Source organism: Lonchura striata, chromosome 15, assembly GCF_046129695.1.
Source record: "Lonchura striata isolate bLonStr1 chromosome 15, bLonStr1.mat, whole genome shotgun sequence".
Lineage (NCBI taxonomy): Eukaryota > Metazoa > Chordata > Aves > Passeriformes > Estrildidae > Lonchura > Lonchura striata.
The window spans coordinates 3,145,406-3,168,449 of NC_134617.1; the positions used below are offsets into that span (position 1 = coordinate 3,145,406).

Here is a 23,044-nt window from a genome sequence, read left to right on the forward strand (position 1 = left end):
TCTTGTGCCTGCGGGGGGCCAGCGGTGGCACCCTGACCATCCCAGCGGGTCCCCCGCAGCACAGGCTATCCCATGAGATAAAGAACGGCAGGAGCCGTGCGAGGAACGCGAGCCGGGCGGCTGAGGGAGGCGCTGGCCCCGGGCGCTGCCCGCACGGCCCGGCCCGGCCCGGCCCCGCCGGGGCGGAGCGAGGCGAGCGGGGCGGCCCCGCCGGCTCCCGGCCCCTCGCCCGCACACCGAGCCTGGCCGAGCCGAGCCGAGCCGGGCCGAGCCGAGCCGGGCGCTTCCGGGCAGCGGAGCCAGCGGCCGGGTGAGTAGCGGGGCCGGGGCCGGGCAGTCCCCGCGGGGATGGGCGGAGGAGGAGCCGCTGGCACTGCCGGGTGCTGGGCTGTGCTGGCCAGGCAGGGACCCGGCTCCGTCTGCCGCCTCAGTCCCCCCCACAGGGAGCCAGCCCCCCGCGCTGCTCTGTGCCCTCCACAGGGAGCAGCCCCCGTGTGGCCTCGGCCCCTCTGCAGGAGCCCAGCGCCATTTGGCACCTCTGGTAGCCTTGCAGAGGCCCTGATCTGTTCGTGAGCTCTCCTCCCTTCTCAGGGACCAGCCCCATCTGCCTCCACAGGGACCAGCCCATTTGCCTCCCTCCTCCAGGCCCTCCATAGGGACCAGCCCCGTCTGCCTCCTCCAGCTCCTCCATAGGGACCAGCCCTGTCTGCCTCCTCCATCCCCTCCATAGGGACCAGCCCCGTCTGCCTCCCCCAGCCCCTCCATACGGACCCACCCTCATCTGCATCCCCCAGCCCCTCCATAGGAACCCAGCCCTGTCTGCCTCCTCCAGCCCCTCCATAGGAACCAGCCCCATTTGGCTCCTCCAGCCCCTCCATAGGAACCCAGCCCCGTCTGCATCCCCCAGCCCCTTCATAGGGACCCACCCTCATCTGCCTCCTCCAGCCCCTCCATAGGGACCCACCCTCATCTGCCTCCTCCAGCCCCTCCATAGGAACCCAGCCCTGTCTGCCTCCTCCAGCTCCTCCATAGGGACCAGCCCTGTCTGCCTCCCCCAGCCCCTCCATAGGGACCCACCCTCATCTGCCTCCTCCAGCCCCTCCATAGAGACCCAGCCCCGTCTGCCTCCCCCAGCCCCTCCATAAGAACCCAGCCCCATCTGCCTCCTCCAGCCCCTCCACAGGGGACCAGCCCCGCGAGTCATCTCCGCTCCCCTGCAGACCCCCTGATCTGTTTTGTCACCCTGTCCCCTCCCCTGGGGTCCAGCCCCATGTGTCAGCCCATCCCCTCCCTAGGGACCTAGCCCTGTGTGTCACCCCTGTCACCTCCCCAGGGTCATAGCCCCATGCGCCACCCTGTCCCTGTGGAAGCTGGCAGTGTGGGGCTGTCACATCCCCCTCCTCCCTGCACATAACAGTTCCCTGCTTCCCCACCCGCTCCCAAAACCTGCCCCTGAGCACTGGCTGTCCCCTGAGCAGCGCTGTCGGTGTCACAGGGATTGTGTGACAGCAGCACAGATTCCAGGCCTGCAAGAGACAAGCCTCCCTGCTGCAGGATCATCATTTCCAGGGGAGGAACACGGCAAATAACTCCAAGGTCAGACACCTGATAGTCAGAGACAGAATTTTAAATATGAGTATTAATAGTTTTTTTTAATTTATTGAATTATAAATAATCCATTGTTATTATACTGGTGGGCAGGGTGAAGATTGCCTTTGTACCAATGTGCAGTTAACATATCACCTGGATGGAAAAAGATATATAAAAAAGTGAAAAAGAAGAAGAGAGCCATGAACACATCTGGGGTAGAGCCAAAGCTAATGCAGTTTATTGGTGGGGGTTAAAACACAAGGAGCAGAAACAAGCTTGCAGCAATCAGGACTGAAATTAGAGGTTGCACTAACCTTGGTTAGCAAAGGAGGTTTATTTTCCTGAATGTGGAGATGAGGCGAACACGTGCGGCGTCTGTGGACGTGCCTCGTGCAGTGGGAGAGGAGGTGGCAAAGCAAAGCTGGCAGAGCTGAGCTGGCTGCAGGGACCTCTAACATCTGGAGCTGGCTTTAATGCAGAATGATGAAATCTCTGGTCAAGTTACACGCCAAAGATGGCTCCTGTTTTGAGGAGAGAGCCCCAGCAGCAGGCTCGTCTCACCCAGGCTGCTGCTTTTGTTGCTAGGCTACAAGTGGGATGTACATTTATAAGCAAAAAAAAAAAAAAAAGAAGAATCAAGCATCTTGTAGTGTTGCCATGCTTTGCCTTCTCCAGCATTCCATTTAGGATTGCAGTAGGAAAAATCATAGTGCAGACAAAGATTTTTTTTTTCTCCTGCTGGTTTAAATAGGCATTTTACTGGTGGAAGGTGCTTTGAGAAGGAAGAACTTGGCAAGTGTCTGTAACATTTGGTATAAGTACATTGCATCAGACTCCCAGTCATCAGCTGTGCTACTTATTTCAAACTGTGGCAGCAGATGTACTGCAAAGAGAGGAATACCACTGCTTACAGACCCTGATCTCACATGTACTCTTTTGCCATCACACAAAAGTGCCTTTTTCCCCAGAAAGTCTATTAGTTCATCCCATTTGAACTAATTAACTGCCATGATTGACATCCCTGAAGAAGGCCTTGTGTTCCTTTCTTTGCCAGAGCAATTAAAACGTGGATTTGCCTTTCCACTGCTGCTTTGCCAATGTTTTGTAGTCTTAAAGTAGAACAGGTCACTTTTTCCTAATCAGAGGGAGGTTTCTTTCCTGTGTTTTCTCCTAAGCCGACACAGCAGCCCTTTGGGTGGGCATTGTGGAAAACTGGGCATTGGAAAAGAAAAACCTCGAGTTTGTTCAGACAAAGGAGCCCCAAAAAAGGAACAATGTGTTACTTGAGGAATAAAGAGACCTAGCAGGACTCTGGAGTGTTTCTCTATCAAAGTGGCATGGGAAATGTTTCAAAAGAACTCAGCTCTGCAAAAACAAGCAGCTGTGGGCACTTTGACTTACAAAGAGAAGGAAGAAGAGAAGCTGTTCTCCCCATTTTCTAGCAGCAGGTACTTTTCTCAACCTCAAGGTTTTCCAGGCTGCATCTCACTTCCCAGGACAAGGCACCAACAGCTGGACATCAGGTTGTTAAGGGACTGCTTTAAAGAATGGAAATGTAGGGGCCTAAGTGTGTCAAATCTTATTTTTGTCTCTCCCAGTACACATGAAGTATCAGCAGCACCTTGCTCTATCTTTTGAACTATTCTTATTCAAAAGACTCCTAAAGGATTCTGTAAAGAAAGAGGTTCTGCTGTTATCTTCTATTTTTACTGGGTTTTCAAGGAAAAGCCTCACTCTTATTCTTTGAAAAAAAGAATTCTTAGTTGCCTCTAGAAGATAAATTAATCATTATCTGAGCACCTTTACCTCACCAGAACTTATGGGTCTAAGTCCTGGTAAAGGACACCACAAAGTGACACCTCTCAGCATTTGTGCAGGCTGGCTGGAATTCTGTTTTAAACTGGATTACCCAGCTCATCCCATGCTTTGTAACAGGAGGTTGGGAGTTGGTCACCAACAAGTCAAATGTCACAGTGAGCATTATCACAATTATATCTGCTCTGCTTTTGGATGTGAAATTCTCTTTAGACTTCTCCCTGGCTTCACACTTACATCATCATGAAATTTCCTTTCCTGTCACGCTAGTCCCAGTTTTAGCTGATACTGTAAAGAAACTGATGAAAAGTCTTAATTTTGGAGTGGAGTTTTTCAAGGCTTGGGTTAAAATACAAGGTGTCAGTAACATAAGAAAATATAAATTGTCCCAAGGAAGGTGGCAAAGCTTCATTTAATCATTTGTGCACTGCTGCATGAGTTTAAGTTGCCCAGAATTTGCCAGATCATTTGCCCATCTGGATTATTCAGTTATGTAACACAGTTTAAAATAAGTGATCAAATATCTGGGTTGCTCAAAATTGAGTGAAAGAAATAGTCCTTGCTACTCTTCTCACTGTTGCTTTGGTTTGAAAAGTGGTTGCATGACCTTCAAATGTGATGTTTAAAAGATGAACTTTGTAAAGGAACAGCAGAGTTGAACTCCTGACAACTTCTGAATCTGCATTTTGTATAATTGTTGCAACTATTGCTGTTAACCTTTAAACAAGGTTTAAAGTCTTCTGCTGTTGCCAGTTTTGTGGAAAATCTCAATGTAGCCTTTGTACCAAAATTGTTGTGCAGGTTTTGTATGTAATTATTATGTTAAGCCAAGCCACTCTTACTTATTCTGAAGCCCTTTATTCCCTCCAGTTAATAATAGTATTAAACTTTAGATCATGAACTGGCAGATGATTCCATCTGATCAGAGAGGGCAAGAAATTTGCCATGGGCAGGGACATCTTCCACTAAACCAGGCCCTGTCTGACCTGGCCTTGGACACTTCCAGGGAGTTGGCACAGCTTCTCTGGGCACCCTGGGTGCCTCACCAGCCTCAGGGAAGGATGTTTTCCTGATATCCAATCTAACCCTACTCTATTTCAGTTTTAAGCCATTCCCCCTTGACCTGTTGCTCCAGACCCTTGTGAAAAGTCTCTCTTAATCTTTCCTGTGAGCTCCCTTCAGACACTGGAAGGCCACAATAAGACTGAACATTCCCAATTCTCTCAGATTCTCCTCACTGGAGGAAAACACAGCCATGTGTTGAGGAAATCTTTATGAACTCACCATCAGTTATGACTCTGAAAACATGGTACATAGCAGGAGCCACAGAGGGTTAATCAAAGCTCTGTGTGAGTGCTGGGGAGACAAAGAATGCCAAAAAATGTCCCTGGTCATGGGAATGCCAGCCCTGGGATTGTTCAGGGGGCCGGGGCTTGCCCAGCACAGCTGATGCTCAGCCAGACAATCCTGCAGCACGAGGCAGGATTTAGCTGCTCTTCTCCACGGGCAGTTTGGATACGCTGCTCTAGTTTGGAAACTGAAAGGGTTTAGTGATATGAATGTGCCAGAGAGCATAGTCCAGCCTTCAGTGCTGATTTAATTTGCTGGGCAAAACAGCTGCAGGGTTTCCAGGTACAAGTGGTTCTATTAAATACCTTCCTAATTGTTCTGTTATGTGAAATAGTGAAAATATGGATGATTTTCTCCCTTACTGCATGTTTTCCATGAGTTGTTAATTGTGTGACTGCTTTATGAAGTAATTCTTTATCCTTTCCAGTACTGCTGATCCTCCTGTGTGAGCATAACCTCAAAGTGACATTTCAGTATGGATTATTACAACAACTGACGTGTTTGTAAAATTCATTTTGTTTCCCAAATCCTCTGTTCATGGCTTTGTTTGTGGAGAAGAGCAATTGCCTGAGCAATTTGGCTGCTTCCACATTAAAAGTAAAGTTGCTGATGATTGAAATTTTTTCCTATTTCAGTATTAGTTGGTATTTCTGCGTAGCAGCAGGTGGGAACAATAAATTCAGGTATTTACATATATGGGCACCTTAATTAATTAATTAATGGTTAGGTAGTTTACCTTCATTGGTTGATTGTAACAAAGCAAACAGTTTTATCTTTGTCTTTATTGTGCTTTTACTTTCCAGTTCCCTTGCAAACTTTCTGCTTATCTAAAGGTTCAGCTTGATTTATTTAAATTTTTTTTTAATCCTAATGTCCTTTATTTTTCCTGTACCCAGTTCGATTACGGAAAATGAGAACTTAAATCTTGGGCACACTTAGTACAGATGGAAAATTAGATCACTGAAAGTAATGGAGTTCCACCCTTGACAAAGCATTGTAGTTAAAATAATAATTAAATCTTAAGTAGTTTTATTACAGTGCTTTTATTATTAAGTATTTGAATGGATTATGCAAACAGCAGCTCCCCTCTGAAATTTTATCTGAAAATTAAGGTGACAGGTAGGTAAAAATAGTGTTGCAGCAACTTAAATTGAGGGTGTTGCCCCTCTTTCTTACAGCTTAAATAAAAAATGAAACTTAAAAAAAATCCATCTGATTTATGATGGTGACTATGGCTGTTAGACAATATATTTATTAAACCTTTTTTGTGCACTTGCCACTTTTACATTATAGTTGGACATTTTGTTTTATAAGGGGATCCCTTTGAAGTATATCAGCACTTTATTAGCTTATGTTTTTGCTTTATGGGATTTATTTCCTTTTTCAGCATTTACTAATGGGGTCTAATGAGTCATGAGTAGCATCACGCAGTTTCTTTAAAACAAGAAAAGAGGCTTTTGTTGTAAAAGTATTTTGCTGGAAAGCTTCTAAGTTTTCGAGACAGAAATTCCCTGGTTCTCTCAGGCACTGTTGTAACAGGTCTGTGATTCAGAGTCCCATGACTGGCAAACTCAGCCATCTTTTTTACTTCACTGCAAGTTCTACCTGTCTCCAAATCATGTTATTCTCAACTTTTTTACTTTTTTTTTTTTTTTTTTACACTCCCTTGTGTGTGTGACATCTGCTCTTTCTCTGTGGGCATTGGTGGTCTGTCTGGTTTAAGGTCTTTAGAACAGCATTGTTCTTATTTATCTGCTAAAAGGGCAAGTCAGCCACATCACTGAGAGAAGGAAATGGGTTTGTGTACTTAAATAGCTGTCACTAAAATGTAAACTCCTTTTTACAGGAGATTTAACCCTTCTGCAGGGTGGGGAGCTGTCCTACCCCCCATTCTATGCAGGATTGAATGTTCTCCATTAAGATTAGTAATAGTGAAGTCCATATTCTCTGTTCCCATCTTTCTAAACAGTCACAGACATTTCAAGCATGACTTTTTGTTGTAGCACATGAATTAATGGATGTTTTCCATTTTCCTGCTAGGTTGCTTTTTGCTGCTGCAGCAGCACTAAGCCTGCTTTGTAGATTTACAAGGAGAAAGAGAGACCAAACCTGTGCTGACCTGTCTCTGGTAGCTGAGGCTGGCTAGGATGGGTAACAGCAGGAGGAAAGGCATGGAAACATCTGGGAAAGCTCCAGGACTCAGGCACTGCCCAGGGTAGAGTTCTGCCTCCTGTGCAGGGGCAGTTCCTGGCTCAGCCCTGCCCGTTCCTCTGGTGGCACTGCTGGGCACCGGGGCAGAGCCTGGCCCTGCTCTGACCTCCCTGCACCCAGGGACACCCAGGGACTCGCCAGGCTGAGCAGCCCCAGCTCCCTCAGCCTTTCCTGGGCACGGAGGAGCTCCAGACCCTTCCTCAGCACTGCAGCCTCTGCTGGCCCCAGGAGCTCCAGGTCTCCTTGTCCTGAGGATCCAGAGCTGGATACAGCACCCCAGAGTGCCTCAAAGGGTTGAGCAGAGAGGCAGGATCACTCCCTGACCTGCTGAAAATGCTTTTCCTGAATCACCCCAGGATCCTGCTGGCATTCTTGGTCACCAGGACGCTCTGCTGGTCATGGAGAGCTCACTGGCCAGCAGGAGTCCAGAGCTGCTCTCCAGCAGGTCACCCCAGCTGGGCAGCTGCAGGGGTTTATTTCCCTCCAGTACAATCTTTTTGCTGCATTCGTTTCCTGCCAAGGTGGTAAATTCCATCAGCTCACCTGGGTCAAGGAACATCAGAGCAGACACAGAGTAGATAAAAGTGAGGAGGGAATAAAGACAGGATGTGAACGTGTTTGATCTCCTGTGTTCTGTACATTCACCTTTAATGATTGCTTCAGACTGAAACAATCCTGAATTGTTTCAGCATGGATGATTTGAACCATGAATTGAACTGGCATGAGATGAACCATCTGCAGTAAAGGCAGATCCTTAATATTTGAATTTCTTATTACTGAGAGACTTGGGTTTGTGAACAGAGGTATCAGAAGTAAATAAAGGGAATTCCCAGAGAACCCAGTCATGTATATTCTAATCAGGATAAAAAGAAAGAATTATCCATAATGAAAAGAAAGAAAAAAGCTTCCATGGATGCACTGCTTTATTCAGCATGCATTAGACAGCTTTAACCAGATTATCATAAGCTATCCTAAAGCAGCTTTAATCTTTCTTAATGAAACAGATAATTTAATTAGAAAAACATTTACACTTGAACTTTCCTGCAAATAAGGGAAGCAGTCACAGAACAAGATACCAGCCCTAATGTCCTGATTTTTATCTTTATTTTCGTGGAAAAGAGGGTTTAAATAAATGACTGCACTTGCTTTCATAGGGCTTTGCAAAACCAGCAGTTCCCATTTTAGACCAGAAGATGGACTATTAATTCACAACACAGCACTGTTCACAGGAGGGTGTTTTTAATGGCAAAGTACTAAGAAAAGGAAAAGAAGCCTAAGGAGCATCTCCTGTTGAGATGCTGTGCATGGGAAATCTGTTCTCCAAATCTGTCCTGTGTCTTTTTTCCTTTCCATGATTTGTGTTCATCCTGCAACATGCCTGGTTGAGAGATGTACACATTAAAATAATCCTGCTAATGAACAGTGCTGTACAATAATGAACTTAACAGTGAGGGAAATGTGAGGGGGAAAAGGGGGAAAGATTGTTTTTCCCTACTGTACCAGATGTATTAGCATTCTGGTATCATAGAAGCTCAGAATTATTTGGTTTGGGAGGGGCCTTAAAGATCATCTAAAATTGGATCTTTATTTATAAATATATTCAAATGGGTTTTTATAGATCCATTTTCTTTCTGCCATTTGAAACAAGCATTAGTTGGAGGAGGATTTTTTTTTTTCTACTGGTTGTTGAATATGTTGCAGAAATTTCTTATAAGAAAGTTAAAATCCATATACTTATGCTATGGAGGGACTGTCCTTTTTTCATTAGATGTTCAAGTAAATTTAGTCATCCTGAAGTAATTTTTACTTTTCTGAGCTTTATGCCCCATAAATGCACAACTCTTCAGTGTCCTTCACTGTAGTTTTTTAACCATCTTTGAAGTATCATTAGGAGATCTGGTCATGTGTTCATAATGTAGCAATTGTTGCATTACATAATCTCTGTTTTGTCAAAACATGGATTTAGAGAAACAACATTTATTAAAATAAATTGGTGGGATTGTGTTCCTAATTTTTGGGTTGTTTTGCTGTGCCAGAGAAGTTAACTGGATTTTATTAAATATTTCCTCTGTCACTGCACTTTATAGCACTTCAGGCATCTCTTGAAATAGTTGATTTCTCATTCCCTTCAGTACGTTATTTTCAACAAACAGTAATGAAGTAAAGCACTTTCTGATTAATATATTGTTGTTTAATATGTCTGTTTATTAATAAATTTTTATGCTTCCTTTGCACCTGCCTCATCCTCAGGTATTTGTAAAAATGTAACACATAATGTATAACATTTTGGGGCACTGGACACAGAAGCATTTCTGCAGAATTACCCCTTTAAACCCCTGTTCTGCAAATTCTTTGGTGTTTGTTCTCTCGGTTTTTTACTCTAAATGTGGCCACTTTTCATCTTGCAGGTTCTAGATACATGAGGAAATGAGTGGAATTTTGAATTGCAAATGTTGATGTTTTCTTGGCAGAGCTTTTGAAGATGGCACCAGATATCCCATTAAATATTAATATCAAGGAGCCCCGATGGGATCAAAGCACTTTTGTTGGACGAGCCAATCACTTCTTCACTGTAACAGACCCCAGGAATATTTTGTTATCTGATGCCAAACTGGAAAATGCAAGAAAGATTGTGCATGATTACAGGTATGGCATTGACTACTTCTACCACCAGCCCCAAAAAGTCCAAGTCAACGATAAGAACATGGTGATATATCTAAAAGGAAATACTTAAAACACTGTATTCATTGCAATACTTCTTATTCCCATTTCAGAGCTTGAAACCCTTTTATTTTTAATCAAATTCTCTACTGGATGGTGAAGTTATGCCCTTCTTAAGGGTTCTGAGATACAGAAGAGTCTAATTCTGAAAGTAGTTAATTTGACAGCAAAACTTAAAACTTCCTCTTATGTATACCATTTGGAGCAGTTGGTGTTTTAAATACTCTCAAAGTGAATTTTCATCGTTTCACACTAATGACATCAAAGATTTTGGCTCCACATTTTAGCTCTAAAACCTAGTCCAGCTTTGAGTAAATAGACTCAGCCAACATAGCCACTGCTGGGAGTTTTAATTCTTTTTATTTCACCATCCATTTAAAAGCTGAAGAATCTCTACAAGCTGTCTGAGAGTCTCCATTAACTTAGGGTGAACATCCCCAAATCCTCTGATGCCACATTTCTCACGGGCGTTTGCAGCATTTTATAACAATTGTGCTTCTTGCTGTTATCTTATCTCTTAACCTGTCCCCAAGACAAGGTATCGTGGCACCTGGCTTGACAGAAGATGAGTTGTGGAGAGCAAAATACATCTATGATTCAGCCTTTCACCCAGACACCGGGGAGAAGATGTTCCTGATCGGCCGAATGTCCGCCCAGGTGCCCATGAACATGACTATCGTAGGCTGTATGATGACCTTTTACAGGTGAGAGATGGCAGTAAAACACATCGAACATTTGCCTGCTAATTAGAGAAGTGAAAATCAATGTTATTGTCAAAAGATGTATTGTAAATATTTTTAAATGTGAAATCTTGCTTCCTTTTCCTCTTCTCTCTCCTCGTTCCCTCACGTTGATTAATGGTTCTTTCTAGAAGTAGTTTTGAGATAAGCCCTTAGCCCTTCTCCTTCACCATCCCACTTTCCCTCAAACTGGGAAATGTTCCAAAATCCCATCTGTGTGGAGGACAAAGAGAAGGAGATCCCTGGGAATTTCCAGCCTTACTGGCATGCAGGATGTTCTGTCTGCCCCATGAGTACTCGGAATGCTTCAATCCATTTGGTATGGTTGATTTTAATTACTGTTGTAGACATGGCCACTGGCTGTGGAGTTTCTGCAGTTCCCCTGTGATCCCTGCATTTCCTCAGTGGTTCTGGAATCTCCAGGACAGTGAAGCCCACTGAAGCAGAGCCAGTGCTCTCTTAGAAGCCTCAATGTTAGAAACACTTTTTGACACAGGATGCGAGAACTGATGGGAGCTCAAAGGAAACAGCAGCAGCCTTTTGGATGCTGAGATTGTACAAACTCCTTACACACACCCTAGCATTGGATGGTGTTTATAACACATGTGTGGGCTTTAAATTGCAGTCAAGAGTACGAATCAAACCCCCAGGACAGGTGTCCATTCCCAAGCACTGCCTCCTGTTAACTGCTTGTTCTGTTATTTTCTATAACACTTAGAGAAGCTCTCTGCCTTTTCTTTGCATTGTTATTCAGGTTCAAAACTAGATGTTTTTTAAATTCTTCTTCTAAAATAACTCTGATTATAAAGTATCAGTATCTCACTGACTGTATTGTTTCATTCAAATAAGCAAGAACTTCTGCATGGTTAACTGCTTGCAGTGGCTTTTCTTGATTTGTCATCATTTTCTTGTGCTGTTAATTCAACTGTGAGTTTAATAATAATAATTACAATTGTTTCTCTTTTCAAGAACAACACCAGCAGTGCTTTTCTGGCAGTGGGTCAACCAGTCCTTCAATGCTATAGTAAATTACACGAACAGGAGCGGGGATGCCCCAATCACTGTCAGGTCAGGCACTGAACCTCATAATTCTGATGAATAGAAGTTGCTGTCTGGTGTATTTGAACATGGCTGGGCCTTAAAGTTTGAGGCGAGACAGGGATAAGTTTTTTCATCTCCTCTAATTATTAATTTGATATGTACAGATGAGAAGTCTGAGAAGGGCAGAGCTGAGAATTCCATTTCTGCCATTAAAGACAAGCCTGAGCACCTTGATCAAGAGCACTTAACAGTGCAGGATTTAACAGAAGTCTGTGTTTCAGGGCTCAGTCAACCATTTGCAAGTTTTCCTCATCAGTTTGGTGTCCTACCAGGATATTTCTAAGCTGATGTTTTGTGGGGGCCTTCAGCTGTGTCACCCTGCCACCTTCTCAGTGCCAGCACACGCTGCACTGAGGGTTCATTTACAGAAAGAGAATCCTCCAATTGGCAATTGGTCTGTGCTTGTTTCTACTGGATGTCTAAAAAAGAGACTAAATAGATACTGAAAGCAAGAAATCTCAAACTGAAAGAGGGGAAACTTAGGTTAGAAAAACATAAAAAATCTTCCCTGTGATTGGAAGCAGCCTGGGATAGTGGAAGGTGTCCCTACCCATGGCAGGGTGGAATGGAATCAACTTTATGCTTCCTCCCATACAATTCTATAATTCTATTAATAGAAAACTGGGATTGCAGTACTTGACTTTCTGGTTTTGGGGTTGACTTGCTTCAAGATGTCTGGGAGCAAACTGTGGATTCCAGCATATAGAGACACCTCCTAGCTGGGAAGTATGTAAAGTGTGGTTTGGGGCAGGTTGGGCTGGATTTGAGTGTTTGCAGCATAGCTGGTCTGTGTGTATGGGGTTTGGTATGGTTGATTTTAATTACTATTATAGACATGGCCTTGGAAATCCAAACTGATTTTACTAGGTTAAGTAATTAGGAAATTAAATAAAGAAATAACCTTTCAAGGTGTTAATTCAGGTACATGAGAAAATGCTGAACAGGCAGCAATGCACAACCAGCAGAACCTGATTCAGTATTACAGTGTGGCTTGAATATGATTTTTACTGCTAGTGAAATCAAAGTGTTTAATTCAGTGTCCCATTTAGATCTTCCATCCCCACCTTATTGCAGTAGCACAAGAAAGCCTATTTAACTTCTGGGGGGATATAACTACATGTGTAAAATGTAATTGTTTTCCACAGTGACACCAGTGTAGCTGTGCATGTGCTGACATTTTCATTTCTGTTTTAGGCAGCTGGGAACAGCCTATGTTTCTGCCACCACAGGTGCTGTCGCTACAGCCTTAGGACTTAATTCACTAGCAAAGGTATTGCTGGTATTTTTTCTATTTTTCCCAAACTCTGATGTCCTGTGAGAATCTCACAGCTCATTTCTCCTCTGGTGCATCTGTGTCATGCGCAGCTCCCACTGTGGAGTTGTTATGATTGCTCCTTTCTTTAGATCCCAACTGTTTTTTCCCCATGAGGATGGGTTTATGCATATCTGTCAAACAGCCCATGTTTGTCTCATGCAGACTCTATCTAATAAGGTGCCTTTTTCCCAGTTTCTTTTTCACTTTTCAAGGCATCTAAGAAGCAGTTGAAAATTAATTGGACTTGTAATTACACTTCCCTGTGATGCTACTAAATTCAGAATGGTTTTGCCACTCTCCTGCCCCTGCTCACTCTGGAGAGAAGCATTTATGACTTATTTCTTGTTTGAAGCATGTTCTACCTCTGCCCCACCAGTGAGTTTTCACTGAATTTAATGTAAAGGAGATAAGTCTGGTCTGTCATTAGCAGATGAAGCATTACAATAAAAACAATGATTGTTTACATTTTTATTTTCCATTTTTCTCCCCTCTCTGTTTTCCAGCGTGTCTCACCTCTTATAGGGAGGTTTGTTCCTTTTGCTGCTGTTGCTTCTGCCAACTGCATCAATATTCCACTAATGAGACAAAGGTAGGAAAAAGAACAAAGATCACTCATGCTGGAGGAAAAGATGTTCAGTTGGTAGATCAGCAAGTTACTAAATAAAGCACATTTTGTATCTTTAGCTTGTTTCAGTACCTTGCAGGAACTTCATGCATGAGGTTTTGACTGGTTGTTTGTAACAAGTATAAAATAGAACATAATCATTGTCTTCAGATAAATATCCAAAGAGTTCTTCAGTCTTGGATCACAGAAACCAGTTACTGTTTCCTTCAAAACTTTGCTCACATGGACCTTTGAATATCAGCTACAATTTGGAAAAACACAGTAATTTCAAAAATGCTTGAAATCCCACCTTTAGAACTTAGTCATAGAAGTCAGGCTCTGGAGTTCTGTTTAATCATCAAGGTGACAAAAAGATGCAGTTTGCCAGAAACAAACTTTTTTTCTGTGTTGTGATTTGACTAGGAATAAAAATAGTAGTAGGGAAAAGCAAACTAAAATCCTATTATGAACACAAGGTTATGGGCAGAAAAGGGAATATTTAGACTTTACAATTGAAGTTGATCTGTGGTAGTATTTTATCTTTTGTAAAATCTAAGAAGAATAAAGGCAGTCCTGAGGATATTTGCTGTTCCTTGTGCTTCTCCCAGTGTGAGTTTAACACCTCACCCTGCACTTGAGCAAAAGATCTAATAGAGAATAATGCAATTACAGAAACATAGTTTGGTTTGTGCCTCCTTTTATACTTTCAAGTATATTCTTCATGGTTGAAATGACAGCTCAGACTAGAATGCTGGGGGGAAGATTTCACAGAGCCTTCTGTTTCAACTCAGTGAAAATAATCTTCCTGTGTTCCATGAGCTGTCAGATAGGACAGGCTCCACTTCCAGAGCAGTCCAGAAAATTCCACTTTTCTGAATTAATGTGTAAAGGGACTCTCCCTTCTGTGGAACACAGAGAAAGCACATCTCTTTTCTTCCCCCTTGGAATGCTGTGACCAGACTCAAGCAGCAGATTGCTGTTACAAATATTCAGTTGGTAACTTCTCAACATATTTTTCCTTGATCTTTCTCTGCCTTTTAAATTTTTTTGTGTGTGTGCCAAGGAGCGTTACAAACAGATTCACTTAAAAAATAAAATAAACCACATAATTCTTACACTTGACAATTTTAAGGGACAAAGATAAGGTGACGAAAAATTGTGAAAAAATAACTTCACATCCACCACTGCTTTATTTTTTACCCCTTATTCTGCAGGGAACTACAGTATGGAATTCCTGTCACGGATGAGGATGGAAAAAGACTGGGTGATTCAGCCAAAGCAGCTCAGCAGGCAATTGCCCAGGTGGTGATATCCAGGATTCTGATGGCTTCTCCTGGCATGGGTAAGGATAAGTCGTGTGCAGTCCTGACTGTCAGTTCCTGCTGTGAGAGGGAGATTCAGTTCTGTCCAAGTGATTTTCCTCAGGGTTCAGGTTACCTTCCAGTGCCCCAGGCAGTGTTTGCCTTTCTGTTGAGAACTTCCCCAGGGAAATGTGGAAACAGCCTCAATGTGTTTCACTGGACTGCAGCAGGGAAGCTCCTGGGATGTTGTGCAGAAAAGATACAGAGAGCAAAGGAATGGGAGCAAACTCTACTTGCTTGGAGTTGGTTTAGATGCTCTGCCAGTGCCAAATAACTGAGCTCAGGTTAGTTACATGTGAAATTGTAGATTTTGCTTATTGGGAGAATTCACCTTTGTAAATACCAATCCAACTGGCAATGTGAAATGAAAACTCAGTGAATGACAAAAGGCTGTGAAAATTGTATTACGGTATTCGTTCAGCTAAACAGAAAATGAAAACAAAGTGCCTTTCTCTCCAAGGTTAATACCTTTGTTTTTTTCTTATTTGCAGCAATTCCTCCATTCATAATGAATACCCTGGAAAAGAAAGCCTTTCTAAAGGTTAGTCTTAGATAATCTATCTCTGTGTATTTCATATCCTAAGTTAATATTTTAATGAATTTTAAATACTTCCTGAATCTTCATATTTGCCTCCCAAACACTGTGGGAGGACAGCCCTGTAGAACTTGCTTTACAGCTGTCTCTCTCCTTCTGCCTTTCTTAAAGACTACTTGGTTGCTTTTGTTACAGTGAAAGGTAACATCGAGAAAATATAATTTATAATTGTTCTTAGAATGCACATTTCCTCCTGTGAAATAAACCTTTCTTGTACTCAATCTTGGAATACAATTTATTGGGGAAAAAAGGAACATTTTAATAATGCTGGTTTCTCAAGATAGCAATAAGGAGGCTTTTGTGACCTGCTGTAGTAGCAATCTGAGTTTGCAAACAAAAATGATGGTAAAAATCTGTCCTGAAAATGACCATTTAAAATTTACTGGGTGTAAAGTGCAGGGTAGGCATAGAATGGGCATTCTTTATCAAAGATTACTTATTTCCTCTATTCTTTTTATGATAATGTAGTGTGAAGTCAAACCCCTGGTGTTGGTAAATCCATTACCTACATCAACATTCTGCACTGTGTGTGCATGAGAGGGTAAAGAACAATAATGGAATTAGTTACAGGGTTGTCTAACACAAGGGAAATAATATTCAGGTGAGGAGCCTTTTAATTCTTTACCAGTAAAGGGAGTTTCATCCTCACTGCTGATATCACTGATTTAATTACTTGGTAGCTTCAGGCAAGGCCTCTGCTTGTGAGACCCATCCAAGAAGCTTAAAAAAAATCTGTCTCCTTCCTGTTAGAAAAAATAGGGAAAAAATCATGGTTTGCATCTCCAGACCCTGCCTTGGAAAAGTTTGTGTGGGGACAAGGAGGACAAGCAGGGGAAGATTTTTTTTTTAATAGTTTTGTTTGCCTAAGCTAAAGCTTTCTAAAGTGTTTAAATTTTATCTCTGGCTGTTTCTGCCCTTCCTGTCTCTTGTGCAGGGTGAGATTACCCAGTTACACACCCCATTTGAAAGTGTTTCTGTATTTATAAGGCAGGAACAGATTGCCAGGTAATCTGCCTGGGGCAGTTGTGGCTGCCCCGTCCCTGGAAGTGTCCAAGGCCATGTAGGAAAGAGTTTGGAACAACTTGGGACAGTGAAGGGCTTGGAACTGGATGATCTTTAAAGTCCCTTCCAACCCAAACCATTCTGTGATTGTCTTCCAATCTAAAAACATCTTTTTTCCTAAAGTGCTTTGCTTCCCTCCCACTTGTTAAAAGAAAACACTTTTGCTCACAGTATAAAAACAGGAAATGTGGCATATGAGTTTCAGGGTAAAAATCAAGTGTGTGCTGCTTTTATCTCCTGGGAGAAGTGAGCCTGCAGGGCATCCAAACACAGCACAACTTGTGATGCTGTGATGTTCCTGAGAATGTATTGCCTGGAAAGTTAACCCTTGTTAAAAAAAAAATAGGGAAAAATATTTTGTGTGTATTTGACATGTGATATATGTCACAAAGCCACTGCCTCAGCTGACAAATACATGACATTTGTGAAGAAATTTCAGCAATCCTCAGGGTCTGGAGACAAATACCTGTTGTTTTTGTGTGGTGTAATCAACATAAGGGTGTTGTGGATTTTTCAGATCAGCCAAAATGAGCGATTTCTGCAGTGACTACTCAGTGGTCTCTGGTACCATCCTGTCCTCTCCCTCAGCCTCAGAGACTGAATCCAGGTGAAACACTGCTCTGCAAGTAGCCAGTGGTAACACCTGGTAGAGATTAGTATTAAACCCATTAAGGAATGAGCTGCATTTTTAACAAGCAGCTTCTGCATGTCCTCATGGGGTTTGAGAAGCACCATCCCATGCCAGCACTGCACCACCATCCCCACACTGCTTTACTAACTCACTGCCCTTGGCCTCTGCTTCACCACCACTCTTGGAAATAATTCCTGACTGCTTGCCAAAGCCTCTTGAGCAACACACAAGGCCAAAAAATAGGGAAATGATTGTGAAATTATAAAAAAAATTAGAAAGCTGGTTAGCAATAAGACAGAGAGAAGGAAATGCTCCTGGGATGTTGGTCTCAGAGCAGCCTGTCATCCTCTGATATTTAGGATAAGATGTAGGTCATGTAGCCCAACTCATCCCCCACATTCCCAGAGGGTTTTGCACCAAGACATTGGTGTGAATTAACAACATTCCCAGAAGTTATTGCTAGAAGATGCCTCAAGAATGTTCTTGGAACACAAACACGTATTTACTGCTTCAAAAAGAAGTTGTCTTGAAGAAGTATTTTTATCTGTAGAAGTTTTTTTTGCCATTGGTTTCAGCAGCAGCTTTGGAGCCTGTTTATGTAATTATGCAGCATAGCAGTAATTGATTAACTGCATAATGTCTACTTTTATTATCCTTATGGCCATAATCCTGACCAGCTCTGTGCAGAACCAGCTTATTTTACCTGCTGCAACAGGAGGATCCATAAAGAGCCTTGCTTTGAGGCACAAGGTTTATAGGTTTTACTTACAGGTAACTTCTCTCCTAAAGAAATAAATTGGTTTTTTCCATATAAACTTACGAAAATTCCAATCAACACTAAAGTTTATACTAGTTTAGTTTATGTTACTGCTCTTACACAGCTTTAGCTACAGTTTCTCTTCTGTTCTGCAAACTGTTTTAACATCCAAGTTGATTCTAGACGTTTCCTCATACATCCTTGAAACAAGCTCCTTTCGATCTCTAGCTAAAATCTGTGTTCAAAATGGTTACAAAACCAGAACAGGGAGCATTGTTCTTGAATGTCTTAAGCCCTGAAGTTCTCCATGCATTTCTAATTTCTCTGTCATTTCACTTTTTTTTTTTTTTTTTTTGAAAGCAGACATAGCTGGCCTGGGAAAGCTGGCAGATTTTTATATCCAACAAAGAAAGGAGGCAGTTATAGAAAAGCTGATTCTCCTTATGGCTTTTGTTTGCTTAATTATCATTTTTCCATTTTCTCTGTTTGCACTAACCACTAAAATGTCATAAAGACATCTGGAAATTAAATCCTAATTCATTGGGAGCTGCCTTCTTCCGGAGTTAAATGGTAGTTCTCTAACACAGTGAATTCTTCTGCTTTTTCTCTTGTAGTTTCTCCATTTTCTCTCTTTGTGGGGTGTGCAGCCTGCATTTGAATTTTATTGTTCTATGTTGTTCCCTGGACAACTCCAGTTCTTAATTCTGACCTCCCAGTGTTACTTTTTCCTCACCTTCTTTCTGTATTAGTGCAGCTTGATCACATTCTGAAAAATAAAGCCTGGAATTCAGATCGAGTTGGCAAAAAATGTTACAGCACATAAACTCCATGTTATTTATAGAGTCTGTATTAGACACCTCTGTCAGATCAGTGACCAACTCTGACAAAGGCATTAAACCATTTATTCCTCTCAGGGCACCTTCCAACAGCCTTTTCAGTTATAAAATTGTATTTGGGGCTTTTCTGTTACATACCTTGGGTCCCACAGTCCCCTGCAATGTACAGCATCTCCCTCCCTCCCTTCTCAGAGACACTGCAGGGTTTGGCTTGTGTTCACCCCCTCTTGACATGGACTCCCCCAGGGCATAAAATGAAAATTTGAGGTGAGTTTATCTCAGCTGAGGGTCAGATGGAAGTGTTTAGAGAATGCCAGAACAGCAAAGCTCTGCTGCCTTTACTCTTCACCCTTCTTGCTGCTGTTTTCTGTTCCCATTTGTTATCTCTTGTTGCAGGTTACTGCTGAATTGCACAGTTCTTCCTGCACTCATTTCTGCATTACAGATTGACTCCATGAAAAAAAAAAAAAATAAAAGAGAAGCCGTCTTCTATATTGTTTCTTCTCCCTCAGGCTCTGGAGAAATTTTACTCCACACTGGCTCATTTTCCCTGCCTCAGACACTGCTGTGACCTCCCTCAGCCCTGAGCTTTGTCCTCCTGAGCTTTCTACATTTCCTCTGACTGTTTATACTCTCAAACAATGCCCAGCTTTTGTTCACCATTTCCCCCTCTAACTTCTATATCTTGAGAAATTCTTCTTGCAGAAACACCATCTTCGCTGAAAACCTCATCAACTCTATCAACTGATTTTTACCTCATGATCTACCTTGTTTTAAAATTCCCTTTGTGTCCTTATGGCAGCTGTGTTCTGCTCTCAATGGAGCAAGAGGCAGCAGTGTCCAGTGAACAGCTCTGGGTTTACTTCCTTAGTAATGAATTTCAACTAAAATTCTACCAATGAGAGTGAATTCCTAAATAATTTTTAAAGCCCCAAAAAAAAAAATCTTGGCATATATTCAAGTTCTGCAAAAGTTAAAGAATTAATGAGGCATGTGGGTTATGTATTGCTTTTTTAGCTTGGTTTTCCAAGTCCTCAAACCCTTTTTTCCTTCAATAAAATGTGAACTCATGCAGAACTGGAGTGTTGCTACAGGGACAAGTTCCTGCATGTCAGGGGAAGCCATATGACAGGAGAAAGGGCTGAGAGGCAGATTTACATCACCTTTATTTATGGCTGGTGGCTCTAGTTGCAGGTTAAAACCATTTGATGCCACCAAAGAAAAGTAACCAGACTGAGCTCTTGCTTGGAATGCCTGAGCAAAATTCCCTGTACCCTTCAGAGGTGTGGCAGCACCACCTGGAAACTTCCAAGTTTCAGCTCTGTAGCTGCTGTGGGCTTGTGAGAGTCAAAGCAAAGGCCCAGGAGCAGGTCCTGAGTCAAACAGCCACTGACTCAGTGGGGCTGCTAAGGGACACTTACTCAGGAGCACTGTGTACATCGATTCCCCTGGGAATTTCCTTGCTGCCCTCCAAAGGGATTTGGCTCTCAAAGTGGAGCTCAGCATGAAGCCATACTGGTCAGGGTTTTGCCTTCACATCTCAGAGTCTTTTAGCTGAAATCTGTCTTTTAAAAGAATTCCAGGAAGGTAGGAAGCAGAAAGAAAAGATTCCACACTGACTGCGTGGTTTTATTTTCAACAGAAATTTCCTTGGATGAGCGCTCCCATTCAGGTTGGATTAGTTGGAATGTGGTAAGTGGTTTCTTTGGGTTGGGTCTGCTATCTTAAGAGATACTTGTAGGGCTTTTGAGAATGCAGCAATATTTGTTGTTTTGTTTTATTTTTTAAGAAAAAAAATAGATGCTGAGGGCACAGCAGTTATTTCTATCTCTGTAACTGATAAAATATCATGTTAAAAACAAAAAAGCTGTTAGCATGGAAGAAGCTGCCAAGAAAAGCAGAGGGAGGGCAGAAAAGGGAGTGGCAAAAAAAGGAATGTGGCAGCTTGATTAGAAAAGATGCTTTAGCTGCTACCTCTAAACAGTCAGTGGAATCTCATCCTGGAGGTTAAGAATTCTGAAAACATTTGGTTAATAGGGTTTAAATTTGCTGTGTTCTGGCATTTTCTGCATGCACATAAAGGTAAAACACTGTAAGGACATCAAATGGTAATTTTAGACAAATTTAGGTGTGGTATTGTGAAACATTTAGTGCTATTTGTAGGTAAATGATTTCATAAGGTACAATGCAGTGAGAAATAAATGTTACATAGCACTTTGTGGAACTCTACCTCACTGTGTACAGAAAACAAGAAAGCTTTTTATGTAAATCACGCATAAGATTTTTGAATTCTGTTTTAGCACCCTAAATATTGTAAACCTGGTTTTGTCTCCTCTAGTCTCGTGTTTGCAACTCCCCTGTGTTGTGCACTGTTTCCTCAGAAAAGGTGGGTACTGCTGTCAATTATTCTCACTTCAGTGTTAATCCAGATCCAGTCATGGTGTGCACACAGACACAAACATGGGGTCCATTGTCTGCTCAAACACAGTTTTAATTTCCATATAACAAAGGTGATAAACAAGAGAATATACAGAAAAGTAATAACTATGTTATTTATCAGTAATATATAATAGTTGTTTACAAACCCCAGCAGCTCAAGATGAGTTCTGTACAATATATTGTCCAGTAAGGTTATAGATGCACTAAATACAGTCAGAGCCCATTTTATTTTCATCTGGAAACTCTTCTATTTATACAGAATAGCACTGGACTATCTGTGCTCATTTGTTATTTGATTAGTATTTTTCCAGACTTTTGCATCAATACAGAAGTAGCTCAGTACTGAAAGCAGTCTTAGAAGCAATATTCATTATAGCTGAAATCCTTGTGAAATCTGAATGAGTTACTTAACAAAAACCTTTATTCAGTTTGGTACATAGTATGGACAGGGCTTGAAATTCAGCTGTCCCTATAGTTTTAATAGTGGTTGTCTAAACTCAACAAGCTGCCAGCTGTACCTTGAACAACCCAAGCTCGAGCAGAGTCCATTAAAATGCTGAACTAAGGCAGCTTTTGACTTCCAGAAAACAATAGCCAATTCTCAGTGTTGTTTGAGTACAACAAAGCTGACACCATCTGTCTCCCTGCTTGGCCTAGGACAGAGAACTGTGGTAAACAAGTGTCACTAGGCTACCTGGAGATGACTTGACAAACCAACCCAGCACACATGCTACAGTTCTTGATTTCAGCCAGGGCTCTCCAGCTCAGAGGAAGATTAGACCTTGAACTGTGTTCAGGAAATTACAGCTGTTCAAATGACCTGGCAGCTTAATTCACTTTACTGTGAACCAGCTCTCATAAAAACAAACCTTGTATTCAATTGTATAAAACCACATAGTAAGTTAAATAGGCAATTACATTATATTTAATAAAAACCCTTTTAGGAAGGCAAGTTTCTATTGCCAGCAAGAACCTGAGCAATGAAGTGGATCCTTACCCTCATGGTAATAGCAACAGCCATTTCCTGACTCCATAGACTATCCCACTGCCCTTGGAGCAGGGATTCACATGCCCTGGTCTGTGAGCCTTCTTCCTGGATGTTTCAAAAGATCTGAAAACTCTTTTGACAATGTAGGAAGTTTTAGCAGATGCACTGTCCATCTCATTTTCCCTCCTGATGCCTGTTTGCTGTAACCCCTTCACTGTTTCTTTTGCTCAGTTCGATGTCGGTGTCACGCTTGGAGCCAGATTTGCAAGCCAGGATCCGAGACAGCAGCCCTGGCCTAGAACGTGTATACTTCAATAAAGGATTATAATTCAAGGAAGGCAAAGTATCTTTCAAGGAGAAACTTATAAACTTATTTTTTGAATTGTGTGCCAACCTAGACAAGAACACAACTTTATCTTGTCCTTTTGTTAAACAAGTTTGATCATCTACCATTATTTTACAGTTGAAAGACTTTTTTCAGTATAGTGTTTAAATTACGTAAGGTCACTTTGTCCACTTTGGTATTGTTTAAAACATTAAACATACACATATCCAGAGATGTTTACATAAGTCTCAAGCAACTACAATAACAATAAAGAAGCGCACAATGAAAACCAGATGCTATTATATTGGATTTGCCACCTGTTCCAGTAATAGCGGGGCAGGGACCTCCTTTTGAAAAGTCATAGAGCAACTGAACGAAGTTGCCAGCCTCTGGTAGCCACAGTACGGGTGGCTGAACGTGTCAGGATGTTGTGCAGGAAGGGCTTTTTGCCAGGAGGCTGACTGGGCTGCAGGTTTTCCCTGTTGGCACAGAAGCGTTTCTTGAGGGCGGACGTTGGCGGCGCCTGCAGCTTCTGCACCGTGTGGTACTGCTCAGCAATGCAGGCCGCCTTCTTGCGCAGGTCCAGCTTCACCAGCATCATGT

General features: G+C 42.3%; 1 protein-coding gene and 1 long non-coding RNA gene across 4 annotated transcripts; one reads left to right on the plus strand and one right to left on the minus strand.

Moving 5' to 3' along the window:
* Positions 1-205: 205 nt before the first annotated feature.
* SFXN1 (sideroflexin 1) lies at positions 206-22,733 on the plus strand. Of its 3 annotated transcripts, XM_021530673.3 has the most exons (12): positions 206-310; positions 1,496-1,596; positions 9,438-9,612; positions 10,221-10,391; positions 11,397-11,495; positions 12,723-12,798; positions 13,347-13,432; positions 14,662-14,789; positions 15,300-15,349; positions 20,332-20,381; positions 21,028-21,075; positions 22,348-22,733. In XM_021530673.3, the coding sequence occupies exons 3-12, from the start codon at positions 9,449-9,451 to the stop codon at positions 22,442-22,444; spliced, it is 969 nt and encodes a 322-aa protein (XP_021386348.1). In that variant the 5' UTR covers positions 206-310; positions 1,496-1,596; positions 9,438-9,448; the 3' UTR covers positions 22,445-22,733. The 3 variants fall into 3 exon arrangements, with proteins under 3 accessions (XP_021386348.1, XP_021386350.1, XP_021386349.1); XM_021530675.3 differs by lacking the exon at positions 1,496-1,596 and having other exon boundaries at positions 223-310; XM_021530674.3 differs by lacking the exons at positions 206-310; positions 1,496-1,596 and adding an exon at positions 4,785-5,037.
* On the minus strand, positions 1,634-2,251 carry LOC110470773 (uncharacterized). The gene is made up of 2 exons (XR_002465474.3): positions 1,905-2,251; positions 1,634-1,743 (listed from the first exon to the last, which is right to left on the minus strand). It is a non-coding gene; the product is annotated as an uncharacterized LOC110470773 (long non-coding RNA).
* Positions 22,734-23,044: the final 311 nt, after the last annotated feature.

Excerpts from the sequence above, each read along its gene's own strand:
- SFXN1 (XM_021530673.3), top strand. The coding sequence starts at position 9,449 with ATGGCACCAGATATCCCATTAAATATTAATATCAAGGAGCCCCGATGG. Across the intron at positions 11,496-12,722 it reads GATGCCCCAATCACTGTCAG|GCAGCTGGGAACAGCCTATG; the intron begins GTCAGGCACTGA and ends TTTCTGTTTTAG. Across the intron at positions 13,433-14,661 it reads ATTCCACTAATGAGACAAAG|GGAACTACAGTATGGAATTC; the intron begins GTAGGAAAAAGA and ends CTTATTCTGCAG.